The sequence below is a fragment of the Ictidomys tridecemlineatus genome, chromosome 2 (genome assembly GCF_052094955.1).
Source record: "Ictidomys tridecemlineatus isolate mIctTri1 chromosome 2, mIctTri1.hap1, whole genome shotgun sequence".
In the NCBI taxonomy this organism is placed as follows: Eukaryota; Metazoa; Chordata; class Mammalia; order Rodentia; family Sciuridae; genus Ictidomys; species Ictidomys tridecemlineatus.
In genome coordinates, this window is record NC_135478.1 from 89,029,290 (window position 1) to 89,048,098 (window position 18,809).

General features: G+C 57.9%; 2 protein-coding genes across 11 annotated transcripts in view; one reads left to right on the forward strand and one right to left on the reverse strand.

Moving 5' to 3' along the window:
- Fbxw8 (F-box and WD repeat domain containing 8) overlaps positions 1 to 4,166 on the forward strand; it is a 111,941-nt gene extending 107,775 nt beyond the window's left edge. For both annotated transcript variants that reach the window (XM_078039100.1, XM_078039099.1), the window contains 2 exons: positions 2,180 to 2,290; positions 2,878 to 4,166. In XM_078039100.1, the coding sequence (XP_077895226.1) occupies positions 2,180 to 2,290; positions 2,878 to 3,022 (256 nt within the window). In that variant the 3' untranslated portion in view covers positions 3,023 to 4,166. The remainder of the gene's footprint in view (positions 1 to 2,179; positions 2,291 to 2,877) is intronic.
- Positions 4,167 to 8,318: 4,152 nt separating this feature from the next.
- Tesc (tescalcin) overlaps positions 8,319 to 18,809 on the reverse strand; it is a 47,522-nt gene continuing 37,031 nt past the window's right edge. For 2 of the 9 annotated variants that reach the window (XM_078039102.1, XM_078039101.1), the window contains 6 exons: positions 18,122 to 18,261; positions 16,752 to 16,813; positions 16,559 to 16,666; positions 13,317 to 13,364; positions 12,405 to 12,542; positions 10,644 to 10,897 (listed from right to left, as the gene is read on the reverse strand). In XM_078039102.1, the coding sequence (XP_077895228.1) occupies positions 10,820 to 10,897; positions 12,405 to 12,542; positions 13,317 to 13,364; positions 16,559 to 16,666; positions 16,752 to 16,813; positions 18,122 to 18,261 (574 nt within the window). In that variant the 3' untranslated portion in view covers positions 10,644 to 10,819. Of the gene's footprint in view, positions 10,211 to 10,643; positions 10,898 to 12,404; positions 12,543 to 13,316; positions 13,365 to 16,558; positions 16,667 to 16,746; positions 16,814 to 18,121; positions 18,262 to 18,809 lie in introns of those variants that run through there. The other 7 variants (XM_078039105.1, XM_078039103.1, XR_013434788.1 and 4 more) reach the window with 6 other exon arrangements.

Here is an 18,809-nt window from a genome sequence, read left to right on the forward strand (position 1 = left end):
GAATATTGAAGAGAAGTAGATCCTATGCTGTGCACCGGCTTATGGCTTTGTGGATGTAGGCACTTTTTTTTTTTTTTTTTAGGCTATTGTGATGCCATACCAGGCATCTCCATTTCTTTCTTTCTTTTTTTATTCTAATCAGTTATACATGACAGCAGAATGCGCTTTGATTCATTGTACACAAATGGATCACAATTTTTCACTTATCTGGTTGTACACACAGTAGGGTCACACACACTTTTTTTTGGTACCAGGGATTGAACTCAGGGCACTCGACCACTGAGCCACATCCCCAGCCCTATTTCAATTTTCTTTAGAGACAGGGTCTCACTGAGTTGCTTATTAGGGCCTTGCTGTTGCTGAGGCTGGCTTTGAACTCACGATCGATCGTCCTGCCTAACCCGCCCAAGCTGCTGGGATTATAGGCGTGTGCCACCGCACCCAGCTGGCACATTTATATTCACAGTGCCTAAGTGGTTAAAAGGTTTTGTGTGAGCCTGCTCTTAACCTTTAAAGCAGAACTGGGACTGACCAAGGCCACTCCCACCTCCACAAAAGAAGGGGTATACACTCAGTACCCTGTAAATAGACATTGGAGGTGAGGTGACACACGCCTGTAATTCAGCAACCAGGCCACTGAGGCAGGAGGATTGCAACTTCAAGGCCAACCTGGACAACTTAGTGAGACCCTATCTCATACAGGGCCAGGGATATAGCTCAGTGGTCGAGCACTCCTGAGTCCAGTCCCCAGATCTCAAGAAAAAAACAAACAGCAAGGTGAGGTGGAGAACAGCACTGGCGAGTACTGTGGCTAGCAGCTTTTTCAGATGAAGGCCCCTGGTGGTGTCAACACCACCCAGTTCTGTCTCTTTCCCTCCCTTCCCTACTGGCACAAGCCCCTTGCTGATTTTGTGATGATCCACTGTTGCCACCAGGTGGTGCCAAAAACAAGTAAAAGTTCTACATGGGCCTCCCAGAAGCATTTGCCTTTAAGGGAAACCTGGAGTTTGTTTTGAGAGCTGGCGCTGGAGGGCAGCTCCTGGAGCTGGCTGTGCCTGTGCTGGCTGTTGGCTCCCTGCCCCGTCTTGACCGGCCATTCAGCAGCTGCCAGTCTCCCAGGTGTGGGCTGCCCCAGCTGTTCCTTTAAAGTGCTCAGCACTGACTTTTCTCACACGAGGGAGCCTCCTCCTCTCCATGGTCCCCTGCCTGGAACCCGCTGACTCACCCACGTCCTCCCTGAGCCCTCTGCCCATCCTAAGTGCAGTCCAGTGTTGTGTTGTCACTTTCTGCTTCGGACTCTCAGCCAGCCTCTGGGTCCTCCTCACCCGTCAGTGACACATCCCCAGGCCTGAGCCCTCCCTTCTCTCCCCCGTCCTCTTGCCTTCTGTCCCCCTTACTGGGCTCTGATGCCCCCTTTGGTTTTATTACTCAGGAGCATCCTCTGCCACAGCATCCTGGGCTCAGCCTGAATAGGCCAATCCTGTGCTGGCCTAGTGTCCCCTCAGCCCTGAGTGTCCTCCCAGGTGCTTCAGTCAGTTCCACTCCCAGAAGCCGTCACATCTCTTGTGCTATGGTGGCCTTGGCTAAGAGCTGTGGAAATGCGCCTTACCTTCCCCCTGGCGAGGAGCTTCTGAGGGCAGCCGTCCCCTGTGGGAGCCATTGGTGTCAGAGGCACCTCCCAGCTTAGCACTGTGGCCTGGCAGGTGCTACAGAAGGTTTCTAGAGTGAGCGAAAGTCCGTTAGACTTGAAGCCATCACTTGCCAAGATGTTCTCAATGTGCTGTCACAGCCCGAGCACAGGTGTCATTTTAGTCCTGATTAAATGGCTAAAGCCTTACAGATCACCCTTAAATGTCCCCACATGCTGCAGATGAGGAACCCGGCTCAGAGCTCAGGAAGCATGCCCAGGACTTCTAGCCAGGGGGGCAAAAACAGGGCTGGTCTCCACTGCGTGTTGTGTTGCCCATTTGTCTCAACTTGAGTTTGTCCTTATATGTCAGCCAGAGTGCAGGTGGGACTCCCCAATTTGTTACGAAGTGTCAGCAGCTGTGGGAGCTGAGGGAGAGCCTGCTCTGCAGGGATAAGCAGGGCCTGAGGGGTCCAGACTCCGCTTGAGGCTGCGCTGTCCCCTCTTCTGCAATGGGCTCCACCTCAGAGGTGTTCCCCTCCCCACTCCCAGGCACGCCGTGAGGCACATCTCCTTCAACAGCCACAGCCTCATCACGGCCAACGTGCCCTATGAAAAGGTGGTGCGGAACTCGGACCTGGACAGCTTCGCCACTCACCGGAGGTCAGTGGGGTCGGGTGGGGCCGGGTCTGCCGTGTCCACAAGGACGATCTTAGTTGGGTTTCATTGATAGAAGCCCCCATGGCACATTGCCCCTGTGGGCACCCCAGGTGTGGCCATTCTTCCTATCCGTGACCTCCAAAGAGCCAGGAGAAGTACCCAGGGCCTGTCAGAAGCCCTCCCCAGCCACTTGTGGCACTTGGTGCCGGTTGGAGGCTCCGAGCCCCAGCAGCCCACAGACCTGCCTGTGCTTAGAATCCTAGGGCCATGCCTGGTCCTCAGAGCTCCTGTTCAGTCTGCTGGTGACCCAGCTGCCCGGCAGAAGAGGTCCCTGTGTGGGTGGGCTCAGGGGCCTTTTCTGGGACTGTGCTTAGCTCCTGAGTGTCCCCTGCAGCTGACCCCACCCACATCCACAGGCCTTGCCTCCACAGCCTGCTCTGCCTGGACCCAGGATGCTGAGTGTCTGACACATTGTGGGCCCTGAAATGAATTGCTGTCTTGTCCCAAGCCCTGCCTTCTACAGAGCCAGAGCTCGTCAGGGCGAGGGCCAGTAACGCCATCCTGACCTGTTGTCCCTCTGCTTTCTCCAGACACCGGGGGCTGATTCATGCCTACGAGTTTGCCGTGGACCAGCTGGCCTTCCAGAGCCCTCTTCCTGTCTGCCGCTCCTCCTGTGACACCATGACCAGTTACAACTACGACCTTGCGCTCACTTTTCCCAGTGACAATATTTAGTGCCTCATTGGGAGCAGGAAGAAAAGTGGGAAGGACCAGTTTTATAAACTTGCAAACCCTAAGAGAGCTGTCTACAGAGCAGTAGGCATTTGGGGGACCAGCTGCTCCTGAGCGTGGCACCCTCACCTGCCTCCGCTGCCCTCAGCCACAGGCATAGCATGGGTGTGTGCCATGGCTCCTTCCATCTCACCCTTCTCTCTGTGGCTTAGAGTAACACGACTCAAACTTCACCTCCTCCCTCACCGCCCTTCCCTGGTCCCACTGGAGGCCTAGGGAACTCCATGCTCTGAACACCAGGCTCAGCTGGCCCCGGCTCCTGCCCTGGTGGCCATCTTCCTAGCCTCCAAACTCTTTCAAGGACCTTGCGGTCCTGGGGATGTGCCGGTCTCTGGGCCTACAAGGCCCCATCCTTTGGATCAAAGATCAAGCTCAAGTTGATCAAAGATCAACTCAGGGTGGTCTCCTCTGAGCTCCCACCTCGCCACTGCCCAGTGTGACCTGGAGAGCAGTGCTTTTTCTTCATAGCTTTTACCAGGGTTTATAAGTATATATTTATACAATTATTTCATTAAGAAGTATTTTGCTTTCTATTATGTCAACAATATATGATACAAAGTAAGTATTTTCTCAATATTCACAAACTTAACAGCCATCCTCCAAAGGGAGAGGTCGAGGAGGGACCGTGCCTTCAATCCCTGAAGATAAAATAAGACTGTGCGAGAGAGCAAGAGAAGTAGCTTCCCTCCCAGAGCAGGGAACCATCACATTGGTCTTGATTTACTTTTTTTTCTAAATAATAGCAGCATCAGCTGCTCTACACAGGCTGATGGAGCTTGCCTGGCATGAGACCCCTGGGTTCCACCCCCTACCTGAGACCCACATGCAGTGGGTCATCAGCAGATGGAGTTACTGAACAACCTAAAGACCTGGAGGATTTGCATAACATCATTAGCAAGCTTGATCCAGGAGATGTGTGTGGAACCTTGTCTCATTTCACATGTCCACAGACCATGTTGGAAAGTCTCTGATTACAGGAGACGGACACCTTGTAGCCTGTTCCCTGACCCCGGGACAGTGCAGTTAGGAAACAACACAAAGTAAAGAAATAAAAATGTGTCTGGGGATCCAGGCCTTCAGAATTGGATATACGGAGGGCTGTTACTGGGGAAGGGAAATGTGGGTTCTCAGACCCAGGGCAGGGGGATAGAGGCCAAGGCCAGAGAGGAGCTATGACACAGCAGGAGGAGATAAGGCCTCCCCAAAGATGCTCAGGAGAGGGCTTGGTGGCCCAGACAAAGTGCAAGGAGGGGGTTGAAGGGTTAGAAGCAGATGAATTGTACAGCTCTTGATAAAGAAGGTACAAGGGCTATTAGGGACAGAAAAATGCTGGCCTCAACATGAAGTCACCTGCTGCCTCCTCTGAAGAGAAGTGAGCAGGGATCCAGTGCTGGCGATGGAACTCAGGCCCCGCCCAGGCAAGCGCTGTGCCTGAAGCTTGGGGAGGGTTCTGGGCTTGCTTCAGTCAGCCACCCTTCCACACGTGCTGCGGCTCTGCTCACACAGCCAGGCCAAGAGCCCAGGGGAAACTGCACTCCCTGGCCAGAGACTGCCCTCTCAGACTGCCTCTTAGGAGCAGGTGGGCACCGGAATCCTGCTCCTGTTCTTGGGAGAAATGCCCCTGTCAGCAGGGAGCTGCTGTGCGCCCCATTCTGCTGGCCTGCCTTTATTCGGGAGCTCGTCCTCCTGCAGCTGGGCCCCTGCGGTTTCTTTCTGAGGCAGCTCCTTCCAGGTGAGCCGCGCACTCTGCGGGTAGGGCCTACCTCCTCTCCTGGCAGCCACTGGAGATAATGAAACATCTAGAATCAGGAGGTGCAGAAAATCTTTCTAAAATTAAAAACAGTTTTAATTACGCACATTCCCTACTAACAGCCAGCCAGGGGGGAGATGTTTAGCCCCCCAGCCCCCCAGGAAGATAGCCTGAGTTCCGGAGCAGAGCCCTCAGCCCCAGTGAACCTTCAAGCTAAACAGGTCTGTCTGCAGCTGGGTGGAACCTCTCAGGGTCAACTGCCTCGACCAAGGCCCAGCCAACATCCCCCAGTGGTCAGCACGGCCAGGCCACCTCACCTGCGTCCTCTGGCTTTGCAAGGAACTGCGTCCCAGGCCTGTGCCGAGTGCATTTGGCACCTGTGTTTCCTTGGAGCTCTTCTGCTTCCCAGATTCTTCTTTCTGGGCTCCTCCCCGAACATGCAGCGGCGGGTGGAGGGGGCAGGACACCACCCGGTCTCATCCCCAAACACGTGGCATACCTCCTGCCTCTGTCTGTCCTGGTATAAGTGTTCTGAACTTCGTTGTGGCTCAGGCTGTTCTGACACTCTGCAGGGTACATGGTGGCAGGCCCCTCCTGGCATGGCTCAGAACCAGCTCTCTACCGTTCTCTCAGTGGAAGGCCCAAGCCAAGTCTTCCCCAGAGCCTCTACCACAGGGTTCCCAGCCCAGGGTCAAAGACCCACCAGGGACACAGGCAGCCTGCGAGTGTAGCCATTTTCAAGGAATAGCTACCTTTCCTGCATGGACAGGGGCGGGACTGCAGTGCCCTCCCCCAGCTCTCATCTCTGGGGCATTGGGCATGGTGTTCGCCTTGGTCCACGCAATGAGTCACCTTAAACACTAGAGACAGCAGCATCTTCCCTCCCAATAGAAATCCTGCCCTGGCCAACCGCTCAGATTTCAGCTGATTAAAGGAAAACTGGATTTCCTCAGCAGTGGCATTTGGTCCTTTCTGAAACAGAAAGGAGACACGCACTGTCCCCTGAGGACTGAAGACCTGGAACTTTACCCATTAGGCCCCAAGCTGTCCATCCATAAATCTTTCAACGAAACTGACACAGGTGCTTACGATAGATTGGAAATCAATCCAGAGCTTATGCCTTTTTGTATATAAAATATATTTTTTTCAAATACTTTTGATTTTCTCAAAATAGAGCCCTGAAAACATTTATTTTAAAAGTTACTGGAAGTACTTTTTTTTCTTTTTTCTCCCGTTGTTTTTCTGCATGTCCCAGATGTGGGACGATGAGACTACGTAGGTCCCGGGGGTGACACTTCCCACCTGTTCAATGGCCAGCATCATCACTGCAAGCTGGTTTTGCTCACCCTTGTACAGAGGGCTCACCCTTGCACAGGTCCCTCTCCTCAACTGTCTGGTGGCTGCTCCTAGGGGGGCCAGTGACAGTGGGCCCAGACAGGGCTGTCTCCTCCCTGACCCCCTGACTGGGCCCTTGCTTTGCAGAATAGCTGCCTCAGCAGCGAGCTTATGGTGCTGGCCGGCCCAGGCCGCAGAGGTGCGAGCCACAGACCTGCCGCGTCCGTCACCCTGGGCAGCCAGGCCAGATGGTTACCTGGCTCCCACGGCAAGGCCTGCGGTGGTGACTTGGCCGGGCTGCTCCACTGTGCAGGACAGGCTCCCTCTCGCTGGGCTCCAGCGTGCCCGTGTGGGCCTCTGATGTTGAACGTGAGCTTCCAGAAGCAGCCATTTGCTCTGCACTGGGAGCCTTTCTGTTCCAAAGGGAGGGAGGGAAAGAACCAGGGCTTGTCCCTGGCGGTCAACAAGCAGATTCAAATGCTGAGCAGCTCCGTGCCCTCTCCGGGTCTTGCGAGCCCCTGGGCCGTTCACCCACCACCCACCACCCTGCTGGCACTGGTTCAAGTCCTGGCAGAGCTGGAGACAAAGGTGCTGCTGGAAGACCAACGGCTGTGGCCCTGGCTCCTCCCACTCAGCTTCCCAGGCCTTGCCAAGGTCACCGCGTGGGAGGACAGCCTGCCAGGCTTGTTGGCAAAGCCCTCACCCAGGCAACTTGTATTTTTAACTCTCCGCCAGGCTCCTTGCGACTCAGCGCCTCTCACAGCACAGAATTCAGCCTCAGCCTCCTGAACAGCAGGCCTGACTGCTATGGCCCCTCTCCTGTTAGCAAACAAAAGAAGTTTGGACCAAAAAAATAATAGTTTTGTTAAAGTCTAGCAATAATTTGTTCTATAAGAGGCCAGGACTAGAGGCTGAGTAATCTTGCTGTTTGCTTATCCATAATTCATGTTTAACATGGCTGCAGAAGGTATCCCCGAAGGAGTGCCTCAGGTTTCCATTACATAGCCCTTTTGTAAACCTACCTACTTAATAGATTTATGTCAAACTACCATCTTCTTTTAACATTCAAAAGCCAACTTTTCAGCCGGGCACTGTGGCACATGCTGTAATCACAGCAGCTCGGGAGGCTGAGGCAGGAGGATTGAGAGTTCAAATCCAGCATCAACAAAAGTGAGGCACTGAGCAACTCAGTGAGACCCTGTCTCTAAATAAAATACAAAATGGGACTGGGGATGAGGCTCAGTAGTCCAGTGCCCCTGAGTTCAAGCCCCAGTACCCTCCCCCCAAAAACAACTTTTGCCCTTGTTAACTTGCAATATAGGACTGGATCCCACCTCCAACTTGATTCTCAGCAATGACTTAGAATACAGAGAAAGTGGCCTCTGTCCAAGCAGCTGAGGACGTTGTCCCTGCTCAGTGTTCTCTACCCACATCCTGGGAACCTCCAAGTACCCACTTATCAGCATCCTTCAAATATTTGACTTAGCACTGAGTTCTGCCTTGTTCCTTTTAATCACTTGCCTGTCTTATCAAAGATTTCAGCACAAACAGCACCTGCTGGGGCAGCCACAGTTGAGACACCCTGTCATTCAGTTCATGTCCCCATCCAGGGATGAGGAGGGATGGCTGCATTTGGACAGGGTCAGTGCCCTCCCTGTCATGCCCAGGAATTAGAAGGCATAGAAACCATTCCCAAGCTACCTGCTTCCTTCCTGCCATGCAGACTGCACTGCCCAGATGGCTCGGCCGTCACCAGACCCAGGCCAGAGCAGCAGCCCTCAGTCTTTGATGATCAGAGCCCTGGGGTATTAGCCTGCCTCTCCCAGGGGGCATTCGTACCACCTGAGGGCCAGGCTGGCTCACTGCCCACAGCACCCTGGGAGCTGGGCGGAGAGCTTCAGGTGACTTGTGCCCCTACACTGGTGGAGATGCACCCTGCCCTGCAGGGAGACGACTCCCTCTCTGAGCAGAGGAGCTTTCTTCTGAGTGGCAGGGACTGGGCTCAGGAACTGGCTCATTTTAATTAGCTGTGTAGCTAAGCTGTGGCCCACGGCTTCAAAGACCCCAGGCAGGTGGGCCCCCGCAGTCTGCAGAGCCAACACAGTTGATGCCTGTCTGTCGTGGCCACATCTCCCCAACTCAGGGCACAGGAGCTGAGGGAAGGTTATTATTTATTTAAAAAAAAACATTTTGCATTCATGAATTGCCTTTGTTGTAAAGAACAAAATAGAAGCAAATTGGGAGCGCCCCAGCACCCCAGGCTGTTGAGGGCATGCCAGAGGCCCTGCGAAGATTCTCTGGGGACAGAGGAAAGGGGAGGCCGGGAAAATGGGTTTCAGACACTTCCTGGACAGAAGCTCCTGATGATGCAGATTCCGTCCTGCTGTCCCCGTGACTTGCAGGCCTTCAGCGGGCAGCCCAGAAGCTAAAAGGACCCCGAGATGCAGGGGGCCAGGTGAGGGAGCCCGTCCTCCCTAGGAAACTGCATGGGTCCTCTTGGGAAGTTGGCAGGGTTTGTCACTCCCTAGACGGCAGGCACCTAGAGGGTGGATGCAGAGGCCTCTGCCCACGCTCCTGCTCTCACCAAGTCCAGACATTTGTTGAATTAAGTCCTAATCCAAGAAGCAGGTCCCTTGCATGGCTTCAGGCCCGTGAAGCTGAGCCACGCGGCCTCTGAGCCCCAGGGAGGCAGCTGGGCCTGGGTGGAGGTCTGGCCTTCCTCAGGCCCCACCTGCCACCTCCGCCTCCCAGCCAGGCACCCAGGATGGGCAGCCCCGCACCTGCCTCAGTTGGACCTGTCACCCAAGTGCCTAGGGTCCCCAGACTCCACCTCCACCCTGTTGCCCTTCCACGCTGTCCCTGGCACAGCCCCTTGAGCTCAGCACACTGGTTTGCCTTTTGAATTTAAGCACCAGCTCGTCCCTTGGCCCCAGCAGCAGCCCGAGGACACCTGACATGCCAGGGGAGTTGGTCCTTCTGGCACGCGTTGGACCAGGACGCTCCTGTTGGAGGGAACATTCACCCACAGCACAGTCACCCTCAGACTCCTCATCTGGGGCAGGGAAAGCCTGCTGTATGCAGCTCAGCTCCGTGGGGACTGCCATCGCCTGGCTGGGACAACTACCTGCAGACAGGTGGCTGGGGACCCCCGGCCACAGCCCAGAGAGAGGAGCGTCCCTCGGCAGCCACTCCTCCCCCACCAGGCTCTCCACTGAGATGACAATGGGTGGCCATTGGTGTTAGTACCATTAGCTACAAGCATGAGTCACTGTCCCTTAGGACAGCCTTTGGGTGGTTCATTAAAGAACCACCTGAGCTTCTGCAGCAGGAGGGTAACGACGGTGACACGAAAGTGGAGTTGCTCCTGGGTATAAGCTTCACTGGGAACGTTGAATCACACAAAGTACAAATGTCACCAACCACAAGAAACATCCAAGCCCGGTTTCTACCATCTGTGAAGAGTAGGGCACCAAGAGCACACCCGTGTGCTCGCATGTGCGGGACCCAGCTCAGGACGCCTGGGAGGCCACCATGGTGGCCTCTGGAGGGGGATGGCTAGGCCGGGCGCGGGCCCACGGCTGCCTTTTGTACTGTCAACCCCAAGGCCAGGGTCTGAACAGATCACATAGAGCGCGCTCAGCAAGAAAATGACTGCAAGTCCAGGCTCCCGGAGGACGCAGTGGCCAGTTATCAGGAGACCTGCTGGAAGGCCAGAGAGCCACCTCCCAGTGAGTGTCAACAGGAGAAGTGGGGCACGTCCAAGTGGCACTGCCAGCAAGAGGCCTGGAGGACAAATCCTAACAAAGCCACACACAGCCAAGGACACTGCCAGTGCCAGCCGCTGGGGACCCACACAAGGCAGCAGAGATCGCACAGTCAGCAGGGGTCTCTGCAGCTCTGCCAGCTCCACACGGTCCTCTGCTGACCCTCCTGCCATCACCATCAGCCAACACCAGTGACTTGTTTCCACAGCTTCCTCCAATAGGTGACAGCGAGTCCTAGATGCTCACCTGGGCAGACGCTTCTCTGGCTTCTGCTGCTGCCACCTGTATGGGGACCACAGAGTCCTGGGAGTGTAGCTGGCCCATCCGACAGGAGCCCGGACCAGCAGCCCCAGCGAGGTCCCCACCACCAGAGCCTGAGGGTCTGCAGCCAGCCAGCCCAGAGTCCCAGCGCCCAGGGGCAGGCAGCGCCCACGGCCAGGGCTCTGCTGTGTGAACACTGGTCGCGAGTTTGAGGAGGCCCTGCCCGAGTCCAGCCCTGGGGACACACGCAGCAGAGCAGCTCCTCCTGGTCTCCCCTCCGAGGGCCGAGGAGCCAGGTGGACCGCGGCAGTCACCAGCCACCAGCATGCACTGGGCCCAGAGCCAACAGGAAACCGGCCCTTTAAGATGACCCGGCCACCCCTGTCCCTCTTGTTCAGTCCCAGCCACCCACGGCCGGCCCCGGCCAGGAACCAGGAACGGACACAAGTCGCGCTCATTAACAAACCTTTTTTTTTTTATTGTCATTAGAGATAAAAATTGCAAAGTCCCACATACCACAGCCTGGATGGCACAGGGGACACGAACCCTGTCCACTATTTACAGGAGCCGCAGCGGAGGCCGGGCCAGGCTGTCCCTCTCTCCGAGGCTTCTCTGGAAGGCAGCGGTGGGTCAGTGGCAGAGGGCGATGGTCTCCATGTTGAGGAAGCGGACGTGCATCTTGGTCTCGATGTCGATTCCCTGCCAGATCTGTAAGGGACCGAGCAGAGTCAGGGGCATCCCCACCTCGCTGCAGCTGCCCGGGCCCAGTCCTGGCCCCCACCCTCCCTGTCCCCGGCCGAGGTAAAGACCAGGGGCTGTCGTGAGCCTTGAGCCGAGTGAGGAAGAACAAGTCCCATCTGTCCTCCTGCTGGTTAATGTGGCTGTGACATTTGGCCTCTTCCTGAGTGTCGTAGCACGCTAAGTCCAGAGGCAGGTCCCTCCCGCCACGCCCCTTCAGGCTCCGTGTTCCTCATGCCACCGCCACAGCCCCTCAGCCCCCTTCTCATATGATGCGGGGACCACCCCACCTGCTGTCCCCTTCACGGAACACTAGGGGGACTCCGATGACATAGGCCTCGTTGGATTTTGTGAACTTGTAAGGGTAAAATTGTGGAGTGTGACAGGCCACCATCGGTAATCAGAAGCAGAGGACAGTCTGCTGGGTTCAGCCTGAGCGCTCACCGTGTTCTAGGCAGGGAAAGGGAATTCCCACCCAATGTTCAAGTCCAAGGCCACGCCCTGGCACTGCCATTACCATCCGTCCTGGCCAGGGCACTGGTGCTGTCCCCCACACCCCCACAGCTCTACTGTCTCCTACTCCTTGGCAACTCGGGGCCCAGGGCACCACAGATGGGGAGATGGGAACAGGAACCGAGGGACTTGGTGGGCGGGTGACTTCTCACCGCCTCCCCGCTTATGTAAGAACTTCAAACCCTCAAGCTGTCACTCAGCGTCTCCAGGGACAGCCACGAGGCTGGGAAAGTCGGAGATGCCAGGGCGCCCAGACACAAGGAGACCGGGGGGCCTTTCTTGTCACTTCCCAGCCTCCCAGGTGCTTCCCAGTCCCTGCCCCTGATCTGGGTGCCGCGAGGGACACAGGAGACCAATCTGGTTCCATCCAGGTGGCTCCCATTCACTGGGTGGGTGAGAGAGTCTCAGGGTGGTTTCTGCTAAGTGCTGGGCAGCAACATGGTCACCAAGGCCCCTGGAAGGGACCAGGGAGGGGAAGGGAAAGGAGGGGGACCTGGCTTGTCATGAAAGAGCCCCACACGTGCAGGAATGGGGTTGAGAAGCCGTAGGGGAAGGCGCCTTCCGAGGCAAAACAGAAACTCACCCTGTGTCTGGCCTCCCTTCCCTGAGCCTCCCTTCCTCCCCAGGCTCCTAGGTCCTCACCTGTTGTCTTGCTTGGGCCTCACTTCCCTGGAGGAGAGGCCCCAGTGCAGGCAGAGTGACCCTGCTCACAAGAACAGACCTGCCCTTCCCCTGCCCATCACCCTGCCCAGCCCTGACATGGGGCAACTGATGGGGTGAAGGTGGCTGCTGACCTGTGACCCAGAAGTCCCTTCTGGGCTTCCCCTTGCAGCTGGGTCTGTGCCTCCCGCCCTGCCATCTGCCTCCCCCTGCACTTGCAGAAGGCTGGCCAGGTCAGGGGCAGGCTTGGAGGGAAGCCTTGGCCCTGGGCCCCGGCCCCATTCCAGGCCCAAGCCCTGCGTGCCTGGTGCTGTGCGGCTGGGCCCCGAGCCTCTCCAGTACTGTTGGGCCTCCTTGGCCCCCGCAGCTCCCAGGAAGGCCGTGGAGACGCCGTCTTGAGGATGTCCAGGGCCAAAGCAGGCAGGTTCCTCTGAGATCTCGACTGTCCAAATGTCGAGGAGCTGGTCTCAACTCCCTGCCCAGGGCCTGCTGCCATCAGCAGGGCCCACACCAGCCTCACCACCTGCCCCAGGGGCTGCAGAATCCACCATGAAAGGAGGGGGAGCGAGGGCAGCCACTTAAAAACGACACCCAGACACGGCCAGGAAGCAGGAGGCAGAGCCGGGCGTGGTCTGCCCCAGTTGTGGGTGCTTGTCCAGGCTCAGGAAGTTTCCAGAATCCCTGCACCACTGTGAACAGGGGTTGCCTCTGGGAAGGCCGGGGTCCCAAGAGAGACAGAAGTTGACCTTTCATTGTCTACTGCTTAAGATGCTCTGGCCATGTGCAAACATCACCCTTTTGATACAAAAATCAGTGAAGCCGCTGGGCGCAATAGCACACGCCTGTAACCCCAGTGGCTCAGGAGGCTGAGGCAGGAGGATGGCAGGTTCAAAGCCAGCCTCAGCAACTTAAAGGCCTTAAACAACTCAGCGAGACTCCATCTCTAAATAAAATGCAAAATAAGACCAAGGATGTGGCTCAGTGGCCGGGTGTCCCTGGGCTCCATCCCTGGTACCCCACGTCCTCCCCCCCCAAAAAATCAGGGAAGCCTATTCAAGGCCCCGTCAACCTCAAGGGTCAGGGTGGTCCCTGGCACGCTGCCCCCACCCCCACTGCATTTCAGAGACATGTCTCCCGACCAGCAGCTCCCTGAGGTCCCCAAAACGCTCCCTGAAGCCCCCACACCCAGACACCTCTGTTCCTCCCCGGCACCCACCTTCAGGAAGTCCTCGAAGGTGATCCCCTCATACACTTGATCCGGTTCCTAGGGACAAGAGCGCAGGGCAGAGGGTGAGGGGCTGGGCCTCACCCTCCCTTGGCAGCGACCTGCCTCCCCGACACCCAGAGCACAGAGGGTTTGGGGCTGCTTTCTGGGTCACTTGTCTGCAGCCACACAGAGTCACCCTGAACCCCAACAACCTGCCTGAGGCTGGTGTAGGCTCACCACAGCCCTCCCGCTCACCCCCCCACACACATACAGAAAGGTCTGGTGGAGGCAGGGTGGGCAGAGGACGGGGCCTCCTTCCCCAGGGCCTACCTCCTGCTCTTCCCCAGCAGCCCAGCTGCCAAGACACCTCGCTGCCCCCCACCCCCGTCCTGCCACATCATCCCCTGCCACCCCCCCTCGGGTCCTGCCACATCATCCCCTGCTCTGATAAGAACTATTCTAGGCTAATCTGTGTGCACAGACCACTGGGGAAAGGGGCAGGGGAGTAAGGGCCAGCCTCTGTGGCCACCCTCGTGCCCATGAGTCACTATGATAACGTCCAGACACCCGGAGGTGGGGGCCAGTGTGGCAAGTGGCAGCCTTGGCCTGGCTCCGAGCTTCTGGCTTTCAAGTGTGTTTGGCGATGCCCATGTCACTCTGTCCTTTCCTCTCTGGGACAACAGGGAACACACAGGGGCTCCTGCCTCTTCCAGTTCTACTCTGGGGCTCTGACAACCTCATATCCAAAAACCTTACCCCAAAGCACCTTAGTGACAGTGAATACCCAGCTAATGGCCTAAGTGTCCATCAACAGAAGACCAGCTAAATAGACCTCGGTGGTGCACAGGCTGAGTCCTGCGTGCTATTAAGAAGGGGTCACTGACTCGTGCTGATGCAGAAAAGCCCGAGATGGGTGCAGAGCCACACGGAGGAGGACAGCACCTGCAGATGCAGGCAGGCAGCTCCCCAGGCCCTGGCTGGGCTCTGCCACCTGAGGCATGGACGAGGGGGTCAGCACAGAGAAGAGGGCAGGCCACCTGGTTCAAGTTCATTTTGTGTAAATCAAAAATCAAAGTCAGGGGTTGGGGCAGAGCCTGGGCAGAGGGCATGCTTAGTATGTGCAAGGCCCTGGGTTTAACCCCAGCAACAAAACAGAAAAATAACAGCACCCCCCCCCCCGCCGCCCCGGGGGCTGCGACTCAGCCGTAGAGCACTTGCCTGGCACGTGTGAGGCTCTAAGTTTGATCCTCAGCACCACATACAAATAAATAGACTAAGGTATCAGTGTCCCTCTGCAACTAAAAAATATATTTTAAAAAAACATAAAAACTAACAAAGTATCAAGGACATACAAGTAATATTTGGGCTTCTGTAGGAAAGTCAGCGGGGCTCCCTGCAGAGAGGGGAGCAGTGGGTGGGCGAAGGGCAAGGAGAGACAAGCCTCAGGGCCTCACACCCTGCAAATCTAACAAAACATAGGCTAACGTCCTGGGTGTCCCCAGCCATAAGACCAAAGCTTTACGGTGACAATACCACCCTGACACAGCCCTAGGTGGGCTCCATCCTCAAACCCGCCTGACAGATGACGCCTCGGGGTGCAAGGGCCACTGCTGGGGGTGGTTCCGGAGGGTCCTCTGTGGGCAGCACTCTTCCCCCTTCAGGCTGCTGTTCTACTTTTAAACACATTTATAAAACCACTAGCTCTCCACTGGCCAGCCCTGTCCCCAGGGCTCCTTCCTCCTCTTCCCCCTCATGAGCATGGAAAGGAGTGGGCACCCTCTCTCCTGGGCCCCGGGGTCTGTTGAAGGATGACGGAGACCCACAAGGGGCTGGATGGTGGGGAAGGCAAGAAAGAGGGTGGAGGGGCTGGGACGAGGAAGCTGCCAGCTGAAGTCCCCACCAGGCCACGCCACGGAGCACAGCCTGCAGGGGCAGCACTCGGAAAAGAAGTCAACTGGCTTGGCAAGTCCATTAAGGGGAGGACAGTGGACCGATTGTCTCTGGCGGGTGGCGCGGTCAGAAATGTGGAGCGTCCTCAGAGGCCAGATGGCGCTGAGCGCCCGCTGTTTATCTGTGACCTTGACATCAGAAAACAAGGGAAAGGCCCACCCAGGACCCACAAGGCCCAAAGCAAGTCTTGCGCGGGCCTTCTGCGCACGCACGGAGCCTGTCCCCACCTGTCGGGTCCTGCGGGACACAGGCTGGGGAAGCCGGCCTACTCCCTGGCCGCTCTGATTCGATGCAGCCCAGCAGATGCCAGCTGCCAGCAATTTCACTTCCCCAAATTAAGAAAACTGTCGCCAATTGAAGCTGGAGTGGGGCAGGAGCGATTTGAAGGAGAATGTAATTAAATCAAGTGGGAATTTGGCTCCTCAGCCCGGCGGGGATCCCGCTCGCCCCGGGTCGCAGCCCTTCCTGCAGCGGCTGATTTGCTGAGTGGGAGGCTTCACCAAGGCCAGGGCTCCCTCTGGGCCGTAGAAGCAGACAGATGAAACTCAGGCCGTGAGATGACCGCCCTGCACCCTGGGGCTGGCCCAGCAGCTGGCCGCCGGGGGCCTTGCCACAAACAGCAGGAAACCCCTTGCACCCAGGCTGGGCCGACACAGCATCAAGGTGTCCAGACACAGCCCCGCGGTGCCAAGAGGGGGGAACATCAGCGCCACCCACTGCACCCATCAGGATGTCACCTGACTGCCTGTGCAGCCCTCTGGGGCTTGGGGCCACAGCTACCGGCTGGTGGCTCTACCCAGCCCTGCAAGAGGGTCCATCCTGCTCAGAAAAGGGCGCGGGCTCTGCCGGGTTCTCCCTGCGCTGAGCCCCGGGTTTCCCAGTGGAATGGGGCTAAGGAGGCCCCTCTGCTTCACTGACCCACTGGGCCCCCTTCAGCCCCAGACCAGGTCGCTCCCAGCCCAAGGGACAGCCCCTGCCGACCCTGCCTAAAGGCCAGAGACCCTACAGAGCAGGGCTGATGGCCGGGGCCCGTGCGAGTGCCAGCCCTCAGGCGGCCTCGGGCGGGAAGGCCGCAGTGGGACCTGCTGGACCCCAAGCCTGAGGACGTGGTCTCTGCACCCCTGTGTGGCACAGCCCCCGGGGTTGGGACCCCAAGTCTCCTAGGGGACGGGGAAGGCCGGAGGAGCCCGGGAGCTGTTCGAGGCCAGGCCTTCCTGCTGCACCACATCCAGTGACACGTCCACGGACCCCAGGGAGAGCGGCCCGGTGGGAGGGACGGGGCTGGGCCCCAGGGCGCTCACCATCTGCCCCACGCACACGCTGGCCGCCTCCATCATGGCCCCGTCAGCGATGGAGCGGGCCGACTCCTTCTCGATGTGGGGGTTTCCGGAGAGCAGCTCCTCCACCACCTGCGGGTGGGCAGAGGGCGGTGACCTGGAGCCCCCCCGAGGTGGAGGGGCAGGGGGCCGGGCAGGGCAGAAGAGCATACTTTACATTTCGATATTCTTCCAGGGTGATGCGGCCGTCGCTGTCCGAGTCGTACATGTGGAACAGAACTGGGGGCAGCCGGGGGAGGGCTCGGTTAGGAGAGCCTGGCCCCCGCCCGCTCTCTGAGAGCCACACCGCACCCAGTCACCCATGACGAAACCCCAGGCCAAAACCTTAGGGGTCAAGAGCACAGGCCAGGGGGCCGACTGACCACTGCCCAGCGGGGTGGCCTTGACCTCGGGCAAAAGACTTAACTTCTCTGAGCCTCAGTTTCCCCATCTGTGAAGTGGGAAAACAGTGTCTCCCTCGGGGTCTTGGGAGGCTGAGGAAGGCAGAGCTGGCCCACAAGGGGCAGCAGGGGCAGCAGCGTCTCTATTTCCCTCTTTACAGACACCAGCATCCTGTGGCCTGTGGCCCAGCAGAAGTGAGGAGCTAAAGGAGGTGGCCGCTCCCCACCACCCCTCACTCAGCCCTGAGCTCCCCAGCTGCTCTGCGCTGGCCACTCATCCAGCACCAACCAGAGGCCAGGCCTGAGCAGAGCTCTCCACGACCCCTTGTCCCCAAGCCTGGAGGTCGGGGCTGCCAGAGACCCATCCACAGACAGCTGCTGAGGCCAGTCCAAGCTCAGGTGGCCAAACCTTAGGTTTGGACCTGTGTCCACCTGACTCCACGGCCCCCAGGACCCCCAACCCAGCCTACAGGGCAGTGGAAAGCTGGGTGGACACAGTGCCCGCCTGGCCAGAGTGGCCCAGGAGGCCCCAGGCGTCAGCCCAGCAATCCCACCAGCCCCTCGTGCCCACGCCAGCGTGAAACACAGCCAAGGCCCCTGTTGACAGTTTCCTGATGGCGAGACTGAGCCCGGGTTGTGGTGCACAGGGATGTCGGAGTCATGGGAAAGTCCACCGAGGACAAAGGAGATGTGACTCAGGCCACGCGTGGACCCTGCCCTCTGGCTGGCCAGGATCACACGTCCCCTGGAGTCAGGGGACATTGGTGGCTCCTCCAGGATGCAGGCTGCCCTTCTGCAGACCCTGCCACAGGAGCGTCACTAGGGGCTCCGAGTCCTCAGTGCCACATGCATCTGCAAATGGCACCTCCACGTCCAGGTTTGAGCTCAAGGCCACTGAGCCACTGACTGGAGCAGCTGAATCGAAACCCGTGGCTCCGTGACCCCCTTCAAGTCCCAGAAAGCCACCAACTGCTGGGCCGTTCACTGCGAGACCCCCCGATGTGACTTGGGAGGAGGGACACGCACAACACTGCCCTTTTAGGGACTGGCCACACAAGGACACGAGCGCTCCCTCCCTTCCACGCATGGCCCACCCTCCTGCCGCAGGGTTTTGAAGAGGCGGCAGCCGGGGGCCTTGGGGACGCACATCTCAGCTTCTCTTTCCGAGACAGCTCCACCTGCTCCTCGCCCAGCGTGGTGTCGATGGGCCGGAAGTAGGACATGATGGTCAGGAAGTCCTCGAAGTCAATCTCGTCGGCCAGGCCGCTGGGCCCCTTGCGCAGGTTCCTGCGGGACACGAGGGGGGGTTATTCAGTTACAGACGGGACCTCGTCCTTCCACGGCCACCTGTCCTCAGAACTTGGCCCTCGACACTGTCCTCATCTGGTTCTGTGTCCCGAGAACCTGCTCCGTGGGGGCCCCGGGGGGCCCAGGCGCCAAAGCCCAGCACCTGCCAGAGCTCACCGTCCAGGAGGCTGGGAAGAGGCAGACACCGGGAGCCATGGAGGAGGGCCACCAGGGAGGGACGCCCGGGGGACTGTGGTGGGCACCAGGAGGTGGGGAAACTGAGGCGCCAAGCCATCCACTAACTCGCCCAGCCCCCCCTTCCCTTTATCTCAGGGGTCAGCAACAACGGGGCCTGTCACTCATTTTGTATGTCACTGATTTTTGTACGGCCTGTCTGGTAAGGGGCATTTTCTTGGTTTAAAATGGTTAAAAGAAAACAAATTTTGTAAAAAAAAAAAAAGAAATTCAAAATGATATTTCCTGACAAGTGAGAACGACACAAAGATTGAATGTCGGCATTCATAAGACACCACCCTGTTGGGACGCAC